Source organism: Battus philenor, unplaced genomic scaffold (genome assembly GCF_028537555.1).
Source record: "Battus philenor isolate CCGP_79_NKW_IND1 unplaced genomic scaffold, ilBatPhil1.0.hap1 SCAF_7, whole genome shotgun sequence".
In the NCBI taxonomy this organism is placed as follows: domain Eukaryota; kingdom Metazoa; phylum Arthropoda; class Insecta; order Lepidoptera; family Papilionidae; genus Battus; species Battus philenor.
The window spans coordinates 5,175,001-5,191,929 of NW_027181737.1; the positions used below are offsets into that span (position 1 = coordinate 5,175,001).

Sequence of the window (16,929 nt, forward strand, 5' to 3'; positions counted from 1 at the left end):
TACGTTCGGCGCAGTGAAATTAGACATAACATATTATAAATGTGCTTATTTCATGAAATTATGAAATGAATCAGACCCTGAAATTAAAATGATTACGTCTTACTTTAACACTTCGAAAGTAGGTGTCGTTTTATGCTGTAAGCACGTGTAAAACTTTAATAAAGTCGTATATATATACACAATGATTAATTATTGGTGTAAAAGGTTTAAACGGGTGATATACGTTCACCCGTTTAGACCTTTTACACATATTTGTTACCAAAAATGTTAAAAGATTATACACGTAAGTACAAAAGCCCGTTATAAAGTGATCACTCTAAAATATGTGAAAAACCTATATGCGCCTACATATTTATAGGCTTTATAACTTATACACATTAGACAAAAAATTATTTTCTGCAATGATATTTACGAAAATCGTTCTACCAAATATAAGTAACTACCGCATGTTGTAACTTTGTTCGATAGAGTTGGGGAGTTTATTTTGAAAATTCAGAACTGAAACAATTGTTGCAAAGTTGTTTCGACATTAAAAATTCGTGAGTATATTGAATAACTTAAGATTAAATTTAAATGGAAAAACAACGTTATTTATTGTTGAAGGGTCGTAGTTTTTTTATATATAGTGATTAGTTATAGATGTAATAGGTTTATTGGGGTGAATGTATTGTTTATTTGCTGTCAATTAATATATGGTACATCTTTTCCAAAAATTAAGGATTTAAAAAATTACAAAATTCGGATAACTACTACATATTAATATTAATTATTTTTTATTAAATGTCCAATCGACTTTATATTGCCAGAGATCATTGCCGTTGTATTTCGATAGAAAAAAGAATTTAATGTAACATATTTAAAAATGATCAACTTATACAGATTGATTGGAAATAAGTGTAAAGCTTTCAAGGTTTTTGCTAACAAAATGCAAGCAATGAGTAATACATTCACAACTTTATGTACCAATTTCTCGGTATACGCTAATAATTAATAATGATTATGATTCCTTTAATCTGTACTTATATTCTATTTATATAATTTGAGTGTGTTCTAGAGTAAATAAATTACTAAATGTCAAAATATCATATGCTATAAGAAATTGACGCGACGAATAGTTCGCGAAATATTTGCACCAAATATTTTATAATTAAAAGTGTCTAAGACTATTATGTCTTTACTTATCACATTGACATAGGACTTATTAACTTTATCATAAGACTGGTCTTGCGCTGCCTGCTTTCAGCAACTTTCCCCTACATTATCTATGTCGTCGGTCGAAATGGAAGGCCTATCCACGCCGCATATAGCACACGTAAATCATTAGCCCAATAATTTCAAGCCCACAAATCCATACAACGCCGGTTAATCATGACACCGCAGCCCATCTATATACATATGTCTTATTATCGTAAGTAATACCATACTTTGATTTGAGGGCGTTGTAGTTAGCATAATTACTTGTAATTAATAATTATATTTTTTAATATGTGTAGTCATTGCAATATACTTTAACTACCGGATATAGTATACCTCCATCGGTTAAAACCGGCCAGCATTCAGCGTTTTCTGAAGACCGTAACCTTTGTAAAGGGAGAACGAGGGAAAGAAGGCGATGTGTGTAAGACGATATGAAAGAGAAGGTAAGAAAGAGACTGTGAAGAACAGAAGGGAAGTATATAAGAAATTTAAAGATTAAAAAAATTTACTCGATAATGTTAAATCCGTGCACCAAACATGGTAGTGGGAACATAATAAAATAAAAAACCCTTGTTAAGGCGGACAAATAAACTCTTGACTATGGGTCCTAGTATCTCAGGGTAAGTCCGGCCAAGTTGATCTAAATTACCTTTTACAAACAACAAGAAAGAAGAGTCATATTCTAAATAAACATAATGTTATCTTTTTAGATTAAATTTAATACAACATTATCGAGAACTAGAGTAATAGACAGTGACGTACTGTCGTCTATCTAGTTAATGAAAAAGGGCAGAGTACATAGAGAATAGAATAGATGGCCGCTGTGCTCTTATGTTCTGGAGCAGAGACTACGGCCCGGGGTTAACATATAACTTTTAAAAATTTTAAACATCACAATCACTTAGAATGATAAGTCATTCAAGAAGATAGCTCAGCACTGTCACATGCTACTTTATTAATTAATAAATATTGTTTGTAGTTAGTTATTTATATAGCAGACGTTTTTTGAATAGAGTTTTAAGTACAACTAATCTAAAATACAGTCCAATTTTGTGTAAAATTCTGCAAATGTTGGTAATAAGCATGGTTTATTTGGATAAAGGTTCAAAAAGTGCTGTCGTTGGTGGTAATTTATTTAAATAAAAAAAGTGAAATTTTTAGTATAATCGCATAAAAATATTATAAAATATTTACAGTACCAGACTACCAGCGAGCATCAAAAGCGTCTGCTTGCATAACATCTCCGCTTCAAGGTAATAAGTTTTGCTGCAAAATTCACTGCGACATCAAAACTTTCTCCGAAACTACACAACGCGAAGAAGTAAGTAAAATTTACAACGTAAACAGTTTGTTCAGTGAATATTTTTTCAGCAGAATAGATAAATACTGTTTTTTAAGGAAAATTACGCAACGGAACGATAACCAATATTATTTTCATATTAAACAAAATAGATTTTCAATACGAACTAATCAAATTTCATACTTATCGTATTTTATATACAACCTATTCTTATTTTTACAGCTATTACAGTCAACATCCCGTTGCAATTCATAAGGTAGAGCTGTTTCCATTGCTGCGGGCATTTTGAAAATTACTATTAAAAATTACGAATAGCTGTTTTAACAGTTTCTTGATGTTAACCTAACAACGATAGTTCCAACATACTGTGAAGCGATGTCGATGCGGCAGATCTATTAAAAACGGCAAAAGTTTAAGATGGTGATACACCGAAGAAATGGTAACAGTATGGATAATCTTAATAAAAAAGCTAAAAACTGCCACACTCGTAAAAAAAAAGTTTTTCGCGATAAGCTCTATAGTAAGCACTTTGAACACTGTTTTATAAAACGTTACTGTAACAAAACCTATAATCAATTTCGAATAACAAGGGTGCTGATAAAATGTCAGTCGAGAAAATTTATTGAGTAAAAAATTGTGAATCAGAATACGAGAGATTCTGAAGTCACTGGGTCATGGCTTTGAAATTCTTAATACTTTCCAACAAATAATTTATTATTAGATACATACACATTATTATGAAAAAAAATAAACAATTATTTTAGCATTACATTTTCAAGTGTGCTAAAATTTTTATCTACACTTTTTAACGCTTGGGACCTGACGAATGCCTTCTTTGTATTCATGGATTATGTTGATGTATGAAAATTCGATGAAATCGCTATTAATTTTCCTGAGTTTTTCGTGGCTAAATTTATGTTCTTGAATATACTGCGGTTAACATAAACTGGTTTAAAATTGAAGAAGTGATACAACTTTTTTATTTTTTATGTGTCTTTGCTCAATTATAAAATATTGAATTTCAAATAGTACTTTTCTTTTCATCATTAGCGGTTCGTACAATATATTTATTAGTTGATCGTGAATAAACTTTTCATAAATTATTATTTGCGATTTTTTTATACCAAAGCAATTAAGCAGCCGAGATTTGTAACGTGGACTACCCATTACAGTGTGATGGTACGAAAGGCTCTGTTTTAACAAAATATTGGAACAGGAAAAAGTAAGTGAAAGTTTTTTAACAGTTATTTTGTCTGCAGGGAGTTTCAAGGTGCCTTGAGTAGTTTCGCCCTAACTTAAATCACACGGAAAACTCAGAATAGAACTCAGATATTCTTTTAAATATACAGTTATCATACAATTACGATATTCTGATAATTACACATTACATTCTCCAGCATGAGAAACTAAATACGATGTTATTACGTTTAGTTGTGTTATATCTATTTTTAATGTTATAATTTTTTTTTCAAAACTAAAACTAGTGTAGTGTTAGCCTAATTAATATTAATCAGAAATATATAATTTTATTGCCGCTGAAAATACATCTCGTCTATGTTGTCTTCTGAAATTGAAGGACGTGTCACAATGTATTCATTTTATCACGTGTGAATAACTTTTTTATTATAATATTTTATGATCGCCGACCTGATATACAATTCGAAGTCCGTAGAACCTTACTATAAATGTTTGCTTACTTTTAGATATGCGTAAGCATATGTAATATTGAGTAATGTAATCTTTACATGTTATATGACACGGAGTGTATTCGAGCCGAGAGAAACTTCAAAACTTTATTTTTAAAACAGATTCTAGTTTCTGCAGAAATATCTTTCAAAAAACTATGAAAAGAGTTATACTGTCTGTTCAATCTATTAACGGTAATTTTAGGAAGAATTTAAGTCTGATATTAAATAGAACTTTGTTAAATAATTGTAAACAATCGAGTTTACTATTATTGATTTTCTTAAAAATATCATGCCTAGAACAAATCGGATGGTTAAGACTTTTTTAATGCTAAATATATTTCAATGTCTCGTATAATATATCGTCTTGTGGTATTTAAACTACATTTTCGTATTTCAATATAATTTTTAGAGAGGGAAGGAAAATGCTGACTCTTATTTGTGTACATTTAAGATAAATATTTTATATTGGAATGGTCAATATTGATGTGTTTATTTTACAACATTAAAACGATTATTATATATAACAAGAAAATGAAAGTATGAAATTTTATATTTTTAGTTTTTTTTCATTTTCTTATATGGTCATTTTACCACGGATGGTCGGTCACTTTCATCCTAATGGTAGGTACGGTTTCCTTTGGTTTAAGACGGCAGGGTGCATATGGTGTTTAGTTTAAACCTAAGATGGTTTAGGTATATCCAGCAAAGGCTTGCGTTTTTATGGATAGCTCTAATGACATCTTTGACAATTGTCACTCTTTTCGTCAGTGACATTTTACTGTGGCTATTGAATAACGGGAAGAGCAGGCTATGGAAATGATGGCTCGTTCTTTTTTCATTTTTTGCTTAGCCCATGGAATTGACTATTCATTAGCTTGATGGATCTGAGAAGGATGCGGTTGAGCTCGGAGAAGGAATTTACTGTATTTATGGCGAGATTAATCTCAGTTCTCAATTTCATATATCTGTTATGATGGAATTAGTGATGAACAAAAAAGTTTTATATTCGAATGCCCTAAGTTGAGTCCTTGGGACCGACGAGATCTCGAGTGGGCACTAAGCGTCGGTAGAAGCGGCATGGGCAGGCCTCCCAACCGTGGACCAAGGTGGACCTTCGACATACATGGTCACAGTCGGAGGAAGTCGCTGGAAGTGCAAGAGCCGGCAGCGATTTTTAGGGGGAGGTCTTCGCCGTACAATGGGCGTCTATCAGCCGAGATGGTTCTAAACAATAAAACTAATATATCCTATAATTAGAAAATGAAACAACATAATGTTATTTATAGTTTTTATTTTTAAATTTGCTTTTATGGTCTTTTTTAAGAACACAGTTTATAGTTAGCCTGATTTTTTTTACAATCTTTCTTCGTTTATTATATTTACAACCTTTGTATACAAAGACGGTTTAAATAATCCGTTTCATTAATATTTCAGCCTATTTAAATTATTTTATTTAGTATTGTATAATGGCGTGTGTTTATTATTATAATTTTTTATACATATACTCCTTATAATAACTTACAAGAACATAGAATTATTTTTAATAGTAAACATTCCTGTAATTTAATTTAAATAGAATGAAACGTGTACTTGCAGTGCATTTTTCTAGTGTGCTTTATCAAATAGTTTTTGTTATACATATACATTAGTTTTTAGGTAATGTTGTATTGAGATGTTTCAATGTAATAACTTGTTGAAGTTGATTAAAAATTACGATTTTGTTAAAAATACAAACAAATCAAAATTGATAATGAATTCACAATGATATTTACTGATGCAATTAAAAGTAAACAGTGAAGAAATTTCTTGCGGCGTCGATGTAGTAGAACCGAAAGCAAATAATCTATAAAAACAGTAAAATCATTGCTAACCTACTTATGCATTCATATTATTATCCTTTATACAAACGTCATAAGTAAAATGCCAGAAGAACCTTTCTTAAAAGAACTTAGAATCAAATTAAGCTCTGCTTTCTAGGATGTAATAATATAATTGACATCCTTAAATGTACAAAAAAACATAGTCCTTGATCTGAGCCGCTATTTTTTCGTAATCACTTTCAAAAATATTCTTAATCGTGTAGTTAGAGCAATTCATACTTAAGCTTGATTATCGCTAAAAAAACTTTTTAAATTTATTTCAAAACATTTCTGAGTTAATTGCATTACTTAAGTATGATTTTACTTGAAAATCATTGTATAAACTTATACAGAAACTAGTTATTACTTCCACGAAGAACATTTTGATTGTGGTATGAATATATAAAAACAGTAATTTTTTTTGAAGTTTCAACTTAATTGACACGATCAATGATAATAAGTTATAAGAATAAATTTTTGAAAATTTAATTAGTGCGTTACAAATAATATCATAATAATTATGTACTATGACATACTTATTTCTTTATTTGAATATCTAAAGGCAATGCAAGACTGAGGATGCTTTATACAAAAACATCGATGATTTAAAAATATTATCTTATCTACATAAATAATTACAATATATTAATGAAAGATACATTAACAAACATTAGTACACGATCACTGTGTGATTTTAATAGAATTTACTTATAATTTTTTTTTAATTATTACATGAATTAAGAAAATAATTATATGAAGAGATTAACTAACTAAACGTTTGTAAAAATAGCGGAAATCTTTGTCAAATGTATGAGATCAATTCAAAATAAAACAACAGGTAATCCGAGGTAAGATAAATTAAAATAGAAATGCGAAATAAATAAGAAGTAGACAATAGCGAAACGAATTTAAGAAAACGACAGATAGTTACAATATGTGAATTTTAAGCGCCGTACGTTACTTAGTTGTCTAAACTCTTTTTATTATTATTTTTTAGAGTCCTAATTGGTGTTTTATTTAAGTCAATGTTATTATTTCATAAAATATATTCAAAAATCCTTTTAATCTACATTTTTATTGGTTTCTTAAATCTCCAATTTAAAGTATCATATCTTCGCGACTCATTATTTTTTATTCAAATTGAGCTTGCAGTTTTATTTAGCTTACATTTTATAACATATATTTTATTAGTGTTATAACTACTTAAACAATACACTTTTTAGAATAGTTTTACAGTAATATTTATTAAATATTTCGGTATGTTTAAATAATATTAATATTAAATTCCAACTAACACACATTGACAAAATAAGACTAGATATTCTAAGAGAGTTTTCTTATATGTACGAAGTGATTTAGTTATATTTAGGACGAGTAAGTAGAGCAGGGATATGTTTGGCAAGTTGGTGCGGTGTTGCGACGCGGTCGCTCGAGCCTTTTGTTCATATCGCGGGCAGCAACGGGCTGGGCGAGCGCGGAGAGCGCGGGGAGCGCGGGGAGCACGTCTGGCGCCGTAAGCTGCCACTCCACTCCATCATATCCTCGTCTCCCTGCACACGCGCACTCGACATACTCTCAGCATCAAACTCCTCAACTTCCCAACTCTGAGATCGAGATTTTGAGCATGTTTAGAGCAGGACAACGTGACGCTGTCCGTGTTATTAATCTACGCGCGTTCTTAAATTTTCCGAACAATCATAATAAATTTGAAAAGATTCGCTTTACATAAGTGTAATTAATTAATACAAAATTACAGAATGTCTTATAAAACTATTATATTTACATGAAGTAACAACGATAACAGATTATATACATGTAAAAACTCATGCATTACGAAGGAGACCGCAAAAAAATGTACTAACAAGTCCTAAAGGTGATGGTTTTGATAATCAAAGTACACGCAATTCTATTCTAATCATACGCGTGCAGGTTTGGGGGCCAGGTATTTAAATCACGTATTACGGTGTTAACACTTACATATAAGAGGTAATTACCATCATCGTGTGAGGCGCTGACGTAGCCGGGTGCGACGATGGAGGCGCTGGTGGTACTAATGGTGGTGGAGGAGCTGGCGGTGGCTCTGGTGATGCGGCTGCAGGTGAAAACGATGACGGGGCAAGAGGCGATTGAGCTGCAAAAATATATTGCCATTCCACTTCCACTTTTTACACAAGTATACATTTACAAGGTAAATTAAAAGTGTGGGATCCCTCACGAGTGAGTTTAATAAATAAACCGACAATGTATGAAAATGTAAATCATGAGTTAAATATTTTATAAATAACACAAATAGCACTGTAATGAACAGTAGTTAAAATAAGATAATGTTTAGAGTACTCGTAGCCAAGTTGGACCGGCAATCGAGTGCAGGCACGCTGGCGCTTTTCTTAACGCCTCTGGCGATACTAACATCTGTTCCTTAAAAAATAGAGCCTCTAAGTTACCTAATATCTCTTACATTACAATACAACGCATACAAATGGTAATTGTTGCTTCAAATGCACGCGAATATATGAAAGAACGATACCATATCACCTGTTTGACCTAAGAGTGTATGCGGTACACGCTACATACATGATGTGAAGCTATCTTTGTTTAACTCTAAATGTTTTAAGAATTATTTGAAGAATTTTTTAAATGAGAATTGCAAATGACTTGAACGGAAAGTGTAGCAGAGGTCGTATATGCCCCATGTCAACAAACTGCCTTTGAATATTTTATGAAATAAATTTAAAAAGTAAATTGAACCAAAAATTAATTAAAAACCTATTACAACATAAAAAATTATTTAGTTTATAATAATGTTTGTATTAATATTTGTCTAATTATTTTAAAAACCCCGACTGAATTTGTAGAGAGATCCCGCACTTTTATAATATTTTAAACTCTAGTGACGGCCGCTGAGAATGGGACGAGTGCTGCTACAGAATACATCAGTTTAATACTGATTTCTCTTAAATTACGATTTATTAGTTTTATACTTTTTATTGGATAGAAAATTTCTTCAAATATATGGACAAATTTACCTTTTTTGAAATGATTATATGACGGTAAAGAATGTCAAGCTGTATTTAACGTTATCTGGAGACCCGGTGGAGGCATTGTTATTCTAACAGTGATAGCCACATCACGAGCTTTTATAACGTTGCTTAGTTAATATTTAAAATAGGAATCAGAATAATAATCCATAACAACAATTACAACATTTTTGTAATATTGTTTAGTAACTAAATGTTAAGATTATCACATGTTAAACTGCAATTATTAATAAAGATGTAGTGATAGTATATAATTATTCAAATATAAAAATAGATAAAGCAAATGAGAGAGAATTAGACAAAGAACCTTTATATTTAGTTTGATAAATATTATCCAGAATTCAACCACGATTCGTTCAGATGGTGAGTGGACTATTGAATTAGTAATATAAGAAAGGGCGAAATACAATTTTTAAAAAAGCAACCGTTTAAATAAAAAATAAATTAATAAATATCGACTGAGTGTAAGGAATGTAAGAAGATTTACAATTCTTAGGCACACTGACACACATACATACTAAAAATGCAACATGTAAACCATCAAGAGAACTAAAACAATAGGTAATCAAATACATTGCTAAATTGTATTACCTGCCGCTGTCAGAGCTAGTACAAACTGGCTCCAATGAACGCAGCATCCACAGCACAGTTGTAATGCCGCACGACGAAGCGCGCGGTGAAGTGCCATAAACAATAGAGGATTCACGGCCGCGTGCACGTACGAGATGTGTAGTGTTATTTGAAAGTACATCTGAATGAAAATTGATATTACATTTCCGTAAGAAACATATCAAAGTATAAATAAAATTTAAATTTTGATGTTTATGTCAGTGCAGGTGTAGACTGCAATATACGATTACAGGTCAAGAATTCGATTTCTATTTTCACCAGGACCGATTGTAAGCCGCCTGCATCCAGTGTCTTCGAAAAAAAACAGAGACCTCTATCCACTTTATAGGCTATTCACTTGAAAATATTTTAAAGAAACCAGCATATCTAAAGAAAGGCTTTTGTCCCGTTAATAGAAAAATAAGAAGGCAGAACAAACAAAGTTAAGGAATTGATAATTCTATTACAAAACAGAACTTACTTCATAAGCCACATGCGACGTCAAAACAGGGTGATGTAGAAGAGTTATAATAAATAACGGACCCCAGAAGAGTACATAGGCAGCAGTAATAACAAGGAACATGCGCACACGACGTACACCCTCTCTTTCTACTCGCGCTAGATATCCTCGTAAACGACGACCACCGCCAAGAGGTAAGTTGGCACTTCCAGTAGGGCCACACTGACCTTCAGCTATTGCGCCGTCTACAGTCTGAAAATTATTACAATCGAAATGGAAATTTATTAGTGTAAGTATAATACATCATATTTTAAGAAGCAAAGAAGCTCTTCTGCAGGTACACTACTAAAGGAGAGGAAGGTTTATAGTATATTGTTTACTTTGGATTATCACGAAAACCTGTATCGGTTTAAGGATTTTAAAACTTTTATTTGAATGTTTTTAATTACCATTTTGTTATTTAAAGAAAAAGTTTAATCAACAATTTCATTTCCAAAAATTTATAAGAAAAATCAAAAATCAAGGATTTGAGATTTTTAAAGTCTTGCGAGAATCCTGAAAGTTTTATTTAAAAGTAAGGACAAAGAGTGCATACAAACGTTTCTACTGTGATGTCGTACAACAGTGAGAGGAACCTTTTTTTTTGAGCATGCATGGTACTTACTCTTGGTCCAACGCTGTTTGGCAGTGAATCCATGCGCCGGTTGTCTCCAGCCATGCTGACAAGCGTGGTCACTAAACCAGCTACTCGAACAGCTTCTACGTTAGCCTGCATGCCATAAGATTTAAATTATCGAAACCTAAAATCCTCATCCCTATATCTGGCGATTAATTGCCATTGAAAGTCTATTTTTATAAGTATTTCAATTCCACAATAATCCAATCACATACTCGTAATATTGATAGCCGAAAATTTAAATCTTATATGCTTAATACTTGGCGGGATCGGCATAGTGCCAACGGAGTTTCGATGTTGGAGCTGCACTAATATTTTATTCAAATTAGACGTTTTTTCAACAACACAAAACCATCATGTCGAATTTGTTCCCTTCTCCAGTACCTGCGTGCGGTTAATTTGTTCTACTATACGTTGGTAACACACATTACTTTATCTACGTCTATAATTAGTCATCGGAGCAAGCGTGGTGATACATATGTTATTTTTTAACAAATGATTATCAACAAGTGGAAAATTCAATGGTTGCTTTGATTCTAAGCCAGAACATAAATTAATGCAATAGCTATATATTTAACAAAGCGCCATTTACACATCTTATATCAAACCGTCCCGTGCTATTGTACTTGATAAATTAGATACAGAGGTCATACGAACCTTTGTAAGATCTCGGTGAAGTTTTCTTAGATGAAATAAAGTGAGTCCAACACAAACGGCATTGACGCCAATCCATAGAGCATTGAGTACATAGTGTCGGAAAGGTCCTCGTACTAGTGGACATGACGGGGATGGGCCATAGGAACTATAAGATCCCGCACTTGCAGCTAAAGCTCCAGATAAAAATGTCGGTCCAAGGTTTATAGTGATGGACGCAAACCATATCATAAATGTTCCAAAAAGTACACACTGGAATGAAAATATTATTAATGCATAGCTATTAATAAATTAATTCTGGCGTTTACACACACGCTAGGCCTAATTTAAATGCACGTGAGAACTGCGACATTGTGACCTATTACGAAAACTTTTAAAGAATTACTGTTTGTTATGTGATAGGCATTACCTATTAAAATTTCGAAAATTTCATTGAAAATATTTTCATTTTATTGCACTACACTATATTCTCCATCTTATTTCGTTCTTACAATTCTGTTTTAATAAACGTTTAAGTATATCATACTTAAACTTAACAGCATTTGTGATTGTCAAGTAGTTTTTAGTTGTAATCTTATTTCTAACACAAGCTATGTTTACCTATTTGGTTAGTCACTTTTAGATAAATAACGTTTTGAAATATCTAGTATGATTTTATATTGAGGTAACTGCTCGTAAAAAATAAGAAAAAAATAAACAAAAAGTCTATTTTATAAAATATTTCTAACATTGTATTTTAGTGACAAAAAAAACTAAAAATTTTTGTATCATACTTGAGGGCTATCCATAAGTAATGGAGCCGATAAATCGGCTTGTTCTTCTTCGTTTTCAGGGAATATGGGACTGTCGTTCAAAACTGTAGTTAACATATTAACTGTTGAAACGGTTACCTGAAAAAAAAATAACCAAAACGGATAACAAGTAAGTCTCAAATTTTAAGTTTTTGCTGTATATTTTCTATGTCAGCAAAATTTTTATGTAGAGTCGAGGAAAGGACTATCACTGATAGCGTAATATTGAATTACAAAGATCAAATGTAACAAGATAGACAACTCTTTTTACATTTCTTTTATAACTTAAAAGTTATGAAAGAAATGTAAAAAGAGTTGTTACAACAATTATTTACTCAATGCAAAAGGTCTCTACCAATAGGTGGCAGAGATTTGAAAATGGCTAGTAAAATCATGCTCCCATCTTTGACTTTTAAATGAACTTTGTATTTATCACAAAAGATCTAATTTAGAGAGAACAGGAAAGAGTTTGGAAATCTAATTAACATATGTCTTAAAATAACACATTCAAGTTGCGCAAAGAACACTTACAAGTAATAGGAAGGCAGTTTCTACCAGTGAGCATTTGTAAACTGGCTGGCAACGAAACACGGCAATACCAAGTGGCAGAAGTATAGCGGCACGAGCACAATCAACAATCGCTTGATGAAAGAGAAGTCCGTGTGACCATCTGGAATGTTTATTGTATCAATATATGTAAATAATAATAAGCCGCTAAACATGCTGCTAAATGCAAACCACGTGAACCTAATTTATATTTTCACTAAGTACGAGGAGATTTCTAATAGAGAAAAAATTATAAATTAAAAAAGTAAAAAGTCAGTTTCCTTTTCCAACATGATCCAACGAGAAAACAAAAATATCGGTCCCTAGCAGGCATATTTGATGTCAATTACATTCAAATCAAAGATGATATAATCAAATTAAAAATATTGTATACCTTGTAGCATTACAAAGGAAATATGATAAGAAATAAAAAATAAACTAATTTTTGGAAGTAATGTAAAGTCCTTCCTTCAATCTTCCTCAAAATTATCTATGGGGGATATACAATAACAGCCACGCTTGGTAGGCGGTTAGCCATCGCATTGTGATACGCAGACGACGCTGTCCATCCTTAGAAAACTTATTTGTAAGCCGTGGCATTCCTATATAATTAATGCACAAAGTGTGAATTATATAAGATTATATCGCGGGAATCGAACCCATGACCTACGATCGCAAGGTTCACTCTTCACCGTTGGGCTACCAGTAGAACAAACAAATAAGTAACTCAGAAATAAGAAAAGAAACGATGTTTCTTGCTATCGGAATACAATAGGTTTATAACTTGCGACAGTATAGAAGTTGTTGGAGTAGCAAGTATTAAATATAATCGCATATCGTCTAAAGGCTTAAAATAGATATTAATAAATTAGTAACTCATATCACTGGCCGCTGTTTGCTATCTAAATGATTTAATGAATAATTTATTAATGTTTGATCTGAAACTTACTATACAACAACTTAATTTAATTAAAAGTTCAAACAACACAGGAGTGGGAAATACATTTTATTTCTGTTTAACTGCAATAAAAGCCGTGTATAGCCGTCCCAATTCTAGCTCGTCGCAGACGGAGCTCAAAGTTACAACGGTGAAAATAGTTAGTCTAAAAATTCCTCCCTTTGCTCTACCAATTGTTGAACTGTCTGGAGTTAATAGAAATAAAAGTGTCTTCAATCTGTTTCGAAATAGAAATACAATTTAAGTATTATGTGACTTTTAATTATACTTTAGTTAATATAAATTATCGTAAATTACTAACGATGTTATGGTACAGTGAAATAAGTAATTTTAGTTTAAATAACTCAATTTATCATCATCATATCAGCCGACAGATGCACTAGGATCGCAACGATGATTGGTTTTTTGCTGCCCACATCCAGTGATTTCCCGTGATCACAACTATGGTGTGTGTCCTAGTATAGGGTCACGTCTACCAGGTGGTGTTTGGGACTCAAGAACCTTTCGGTCAAAAATGGCTGTATATTCGCCTTTAATAATTCTTTCTAAATTTTTACTGCATATATAGGTTTTCAACTGGCTCTTATTTTCTCTATTTTTATCTCTTAACACCATTATGAAAAGGCATTCATTTAACGAGTTACACATCTTTTCAAAAACTGACTAAGTCCTGTGGCCTGATTTGTTTGCCATCACTTACCTTCTCAATTGTTTTTTGCTTAAAATGACGGTCATAAGCGCAATGTTAGCTGACATTCCCAAACCGGAAAGCGCTAAAAGTGCAGCAGCACTAGCGGCGCCACCTGGAGGGCAATGCCTAGTGTTGTTCAGTATAGTTGCATTGTTCGCTCCTGATGACCCGAAGCGAAGATTAGCTCCAATCATAGCAACCGCTGAGCCCGCTTGAATTAAATTGGATTGTTATAATATAATTCAATAATATCATTTATACTTTATTGTCAAACCGCTTAATGATAAATATCAGGTTTATTGATTGTAAGGAGGAAAGTACCTAATAATACGGAAAAACCTTGCGTGAACAAGTACAAAAACTGTTCTTGAGATCAGTTTAACAATAGGTGAAATATTTTTTAATATGTAATCAAGATAAAAGTAAAACACAATATTATCGAATTTATCAAGTTCCACATACGGAAGCACGATTACTGTGACTTAAAATTAAAAATAATACAAAAAGTTTTCGTTCAAGCGTACAAAAACTGTAATTCCAAAGATAATTGAACAACACGTTTATAGTATAAACACAATCAATGAACTTAAAAATTAATATCAGAAAGGTTCTAAGCTGTGTCATTTTTTTCCTAATATTTCACGATATGTTTTTATTTATTTTTTAACATATTATTCATTATCATCTTCAACAGCCCATAAATGCCAACTGTAAGGCCTCCCCCAAAGATATCTATAGGACATATACCGTAATCGTCACGTTTGGAGGGCGTGTTGGCGATCGCAGTGTGGTATTATGGTACGCAGTGAAAGCTGCTGCCCATTCTCTGAAAACTTGTTTATGAACAGTGGCAATCCTATACAATTAATGCAAAAAGTCTAAATATATAAGATTGTATCTCGGGAATCAAACCCGCTACCCACGTTCGCAAGTCTTCCTTCTACCGCACCACTACTTGATATTATTATTAAAACTTAATTTCTCAGCAAATGTATTTCACATTCAAAACGCAACAAATTAAGGTCACTAGTTTTAATTTCATATTGGAATTGTTGAAAATCGCGAGTCTTACTCCGCACTTTACTTTTTTGCAGATATTAAATTTTGACCAGGGAAATTTGTAATTAAATACATGCCGTATTAATATAAAAATATAAAGGTTTTTTTTTTCGGGACTAATATTTGAAGTACCAGTTACAGTCTCTCCGGATTGGAGGTTGCAGAACGCGTAGAGCACTTAACATTGAATGTTTATTTAGTAACTAAGTTTGAGGGCTCCTTCAGGAGCCTCGACTCGAGCAGTTACATAGATATTTCACGGTATTCGAAATAAATTAGTTTACCTGCCGACATCGTTGCTCCTTTACTTCTTTCCAACGATATTCAATGCCATGAAACGTGAGTTAAAAGTGTATCCGTATAGGAACTAATACCAGTTCGTATTTCACCGCCATTTCACTGCGTCTATTCAATAATCACATTTATCAAATTGAATATTTGTATCTATTGAAAAATAAACGCAAAATATCCGTTATGCGTTTCAAATTAATTCTTCAAGCGGTAAATTATTTTAAAAATAATCAAAGAGTAAAAAGTTGCCTTATCACCTGAAACAAAATAAAAATATATCAACTAAATAAAAAAAAAATCAATTTGTACTGTTATGAGATTTAAAGACAAATGCAATAGAATCAATACAGTATGGTTAAATCGGAATTTGTGTGTATTATTTCAGTATGCATAAATTTGTACTTCATCATAATCATCAATTCAGCTATATGACGTCCACATTGGCTTTCCCATAGATTTCCAATGGGATCGCTTGGAAGCGGCTTGCATTCAATGTTTTTGTTTTGAGCGCAATTTGACCTGTCTTTCTACAACTTAAATAATTCTATATACCTTATAAGTGGAGAATTTAAATTTAACATTTTAAAATTTCGAGAAATAATCAATTAAAAATGTTACAAAATTACTTAAGGTTACTAAAGGTTTTAGATATCACATCGCTTATTTTTTTTTGTATGTTCCAGAAGTATCCTGTATTTTGGAACATAGGAAATGTCTCGAAATAAATAGAAATAAGCGATATCAATAGGTTTATTTCAATACAAACTTTCGCTTGACTAAGAATGAAGTTTTCTTTATATGTTTGTGTGGGTACGAGCAGGTTCATCTACTAAGCGATAAACTTTATCCGTAACAAAGCAATATCGAAACGTTCTTAGTGGAAAGTTCTAAAACCTTAAAAACGAATATTTACCAAAAAAACATCAAGTTTTTACGTTTCAATCTATCCGTACACTTACAAGTCATGATTTCTTAGTCGTACAACAATAAGGAACTTTATAATTTTCCATACTATCATATAAATGTTATATATATTTATATATAATTCAATTTTTTTTTCACACAATACTATATAAAATATTAAATAAAATTAAATATACATAATTTTAAAA

General features: G+C 31.8%; 1 protein-coding gene across 1 annotated transcript; it reads right to left on the reverse strand.

Moving 5' to 3' along the window:
• Positions 1-7,486: 7,486 nt before the first annotated feature.
• On the reverse strand, positions 7,487-15,820 carry LOC137931150 (uncharacterized). The gene is made up of 10 exons (XM_068774551.1): positions 15,811-15,820; positions 14,477-14,678; positions 12,804-12,942; positions 12,255-12,371; positions 11,485-11,733; positions 10,816-10,920; positions 10,173-10,403; positions 9,674-9,833; positions 8,039-8,175; positions 7,487-7,648 (listed from the first exon to the last, which is right to left on the reverse strand). Exons 1-10 carry the CDS (start codon positions 15,818-15,820, stop codon positions 7,487-7,489), a joined length of 1,512 nt encoding a protein of 503 aa, XP_068630652.1.
• Between the last annotated feature and the right edge of the window lie 1,109 nt (positions 15,821-16,929).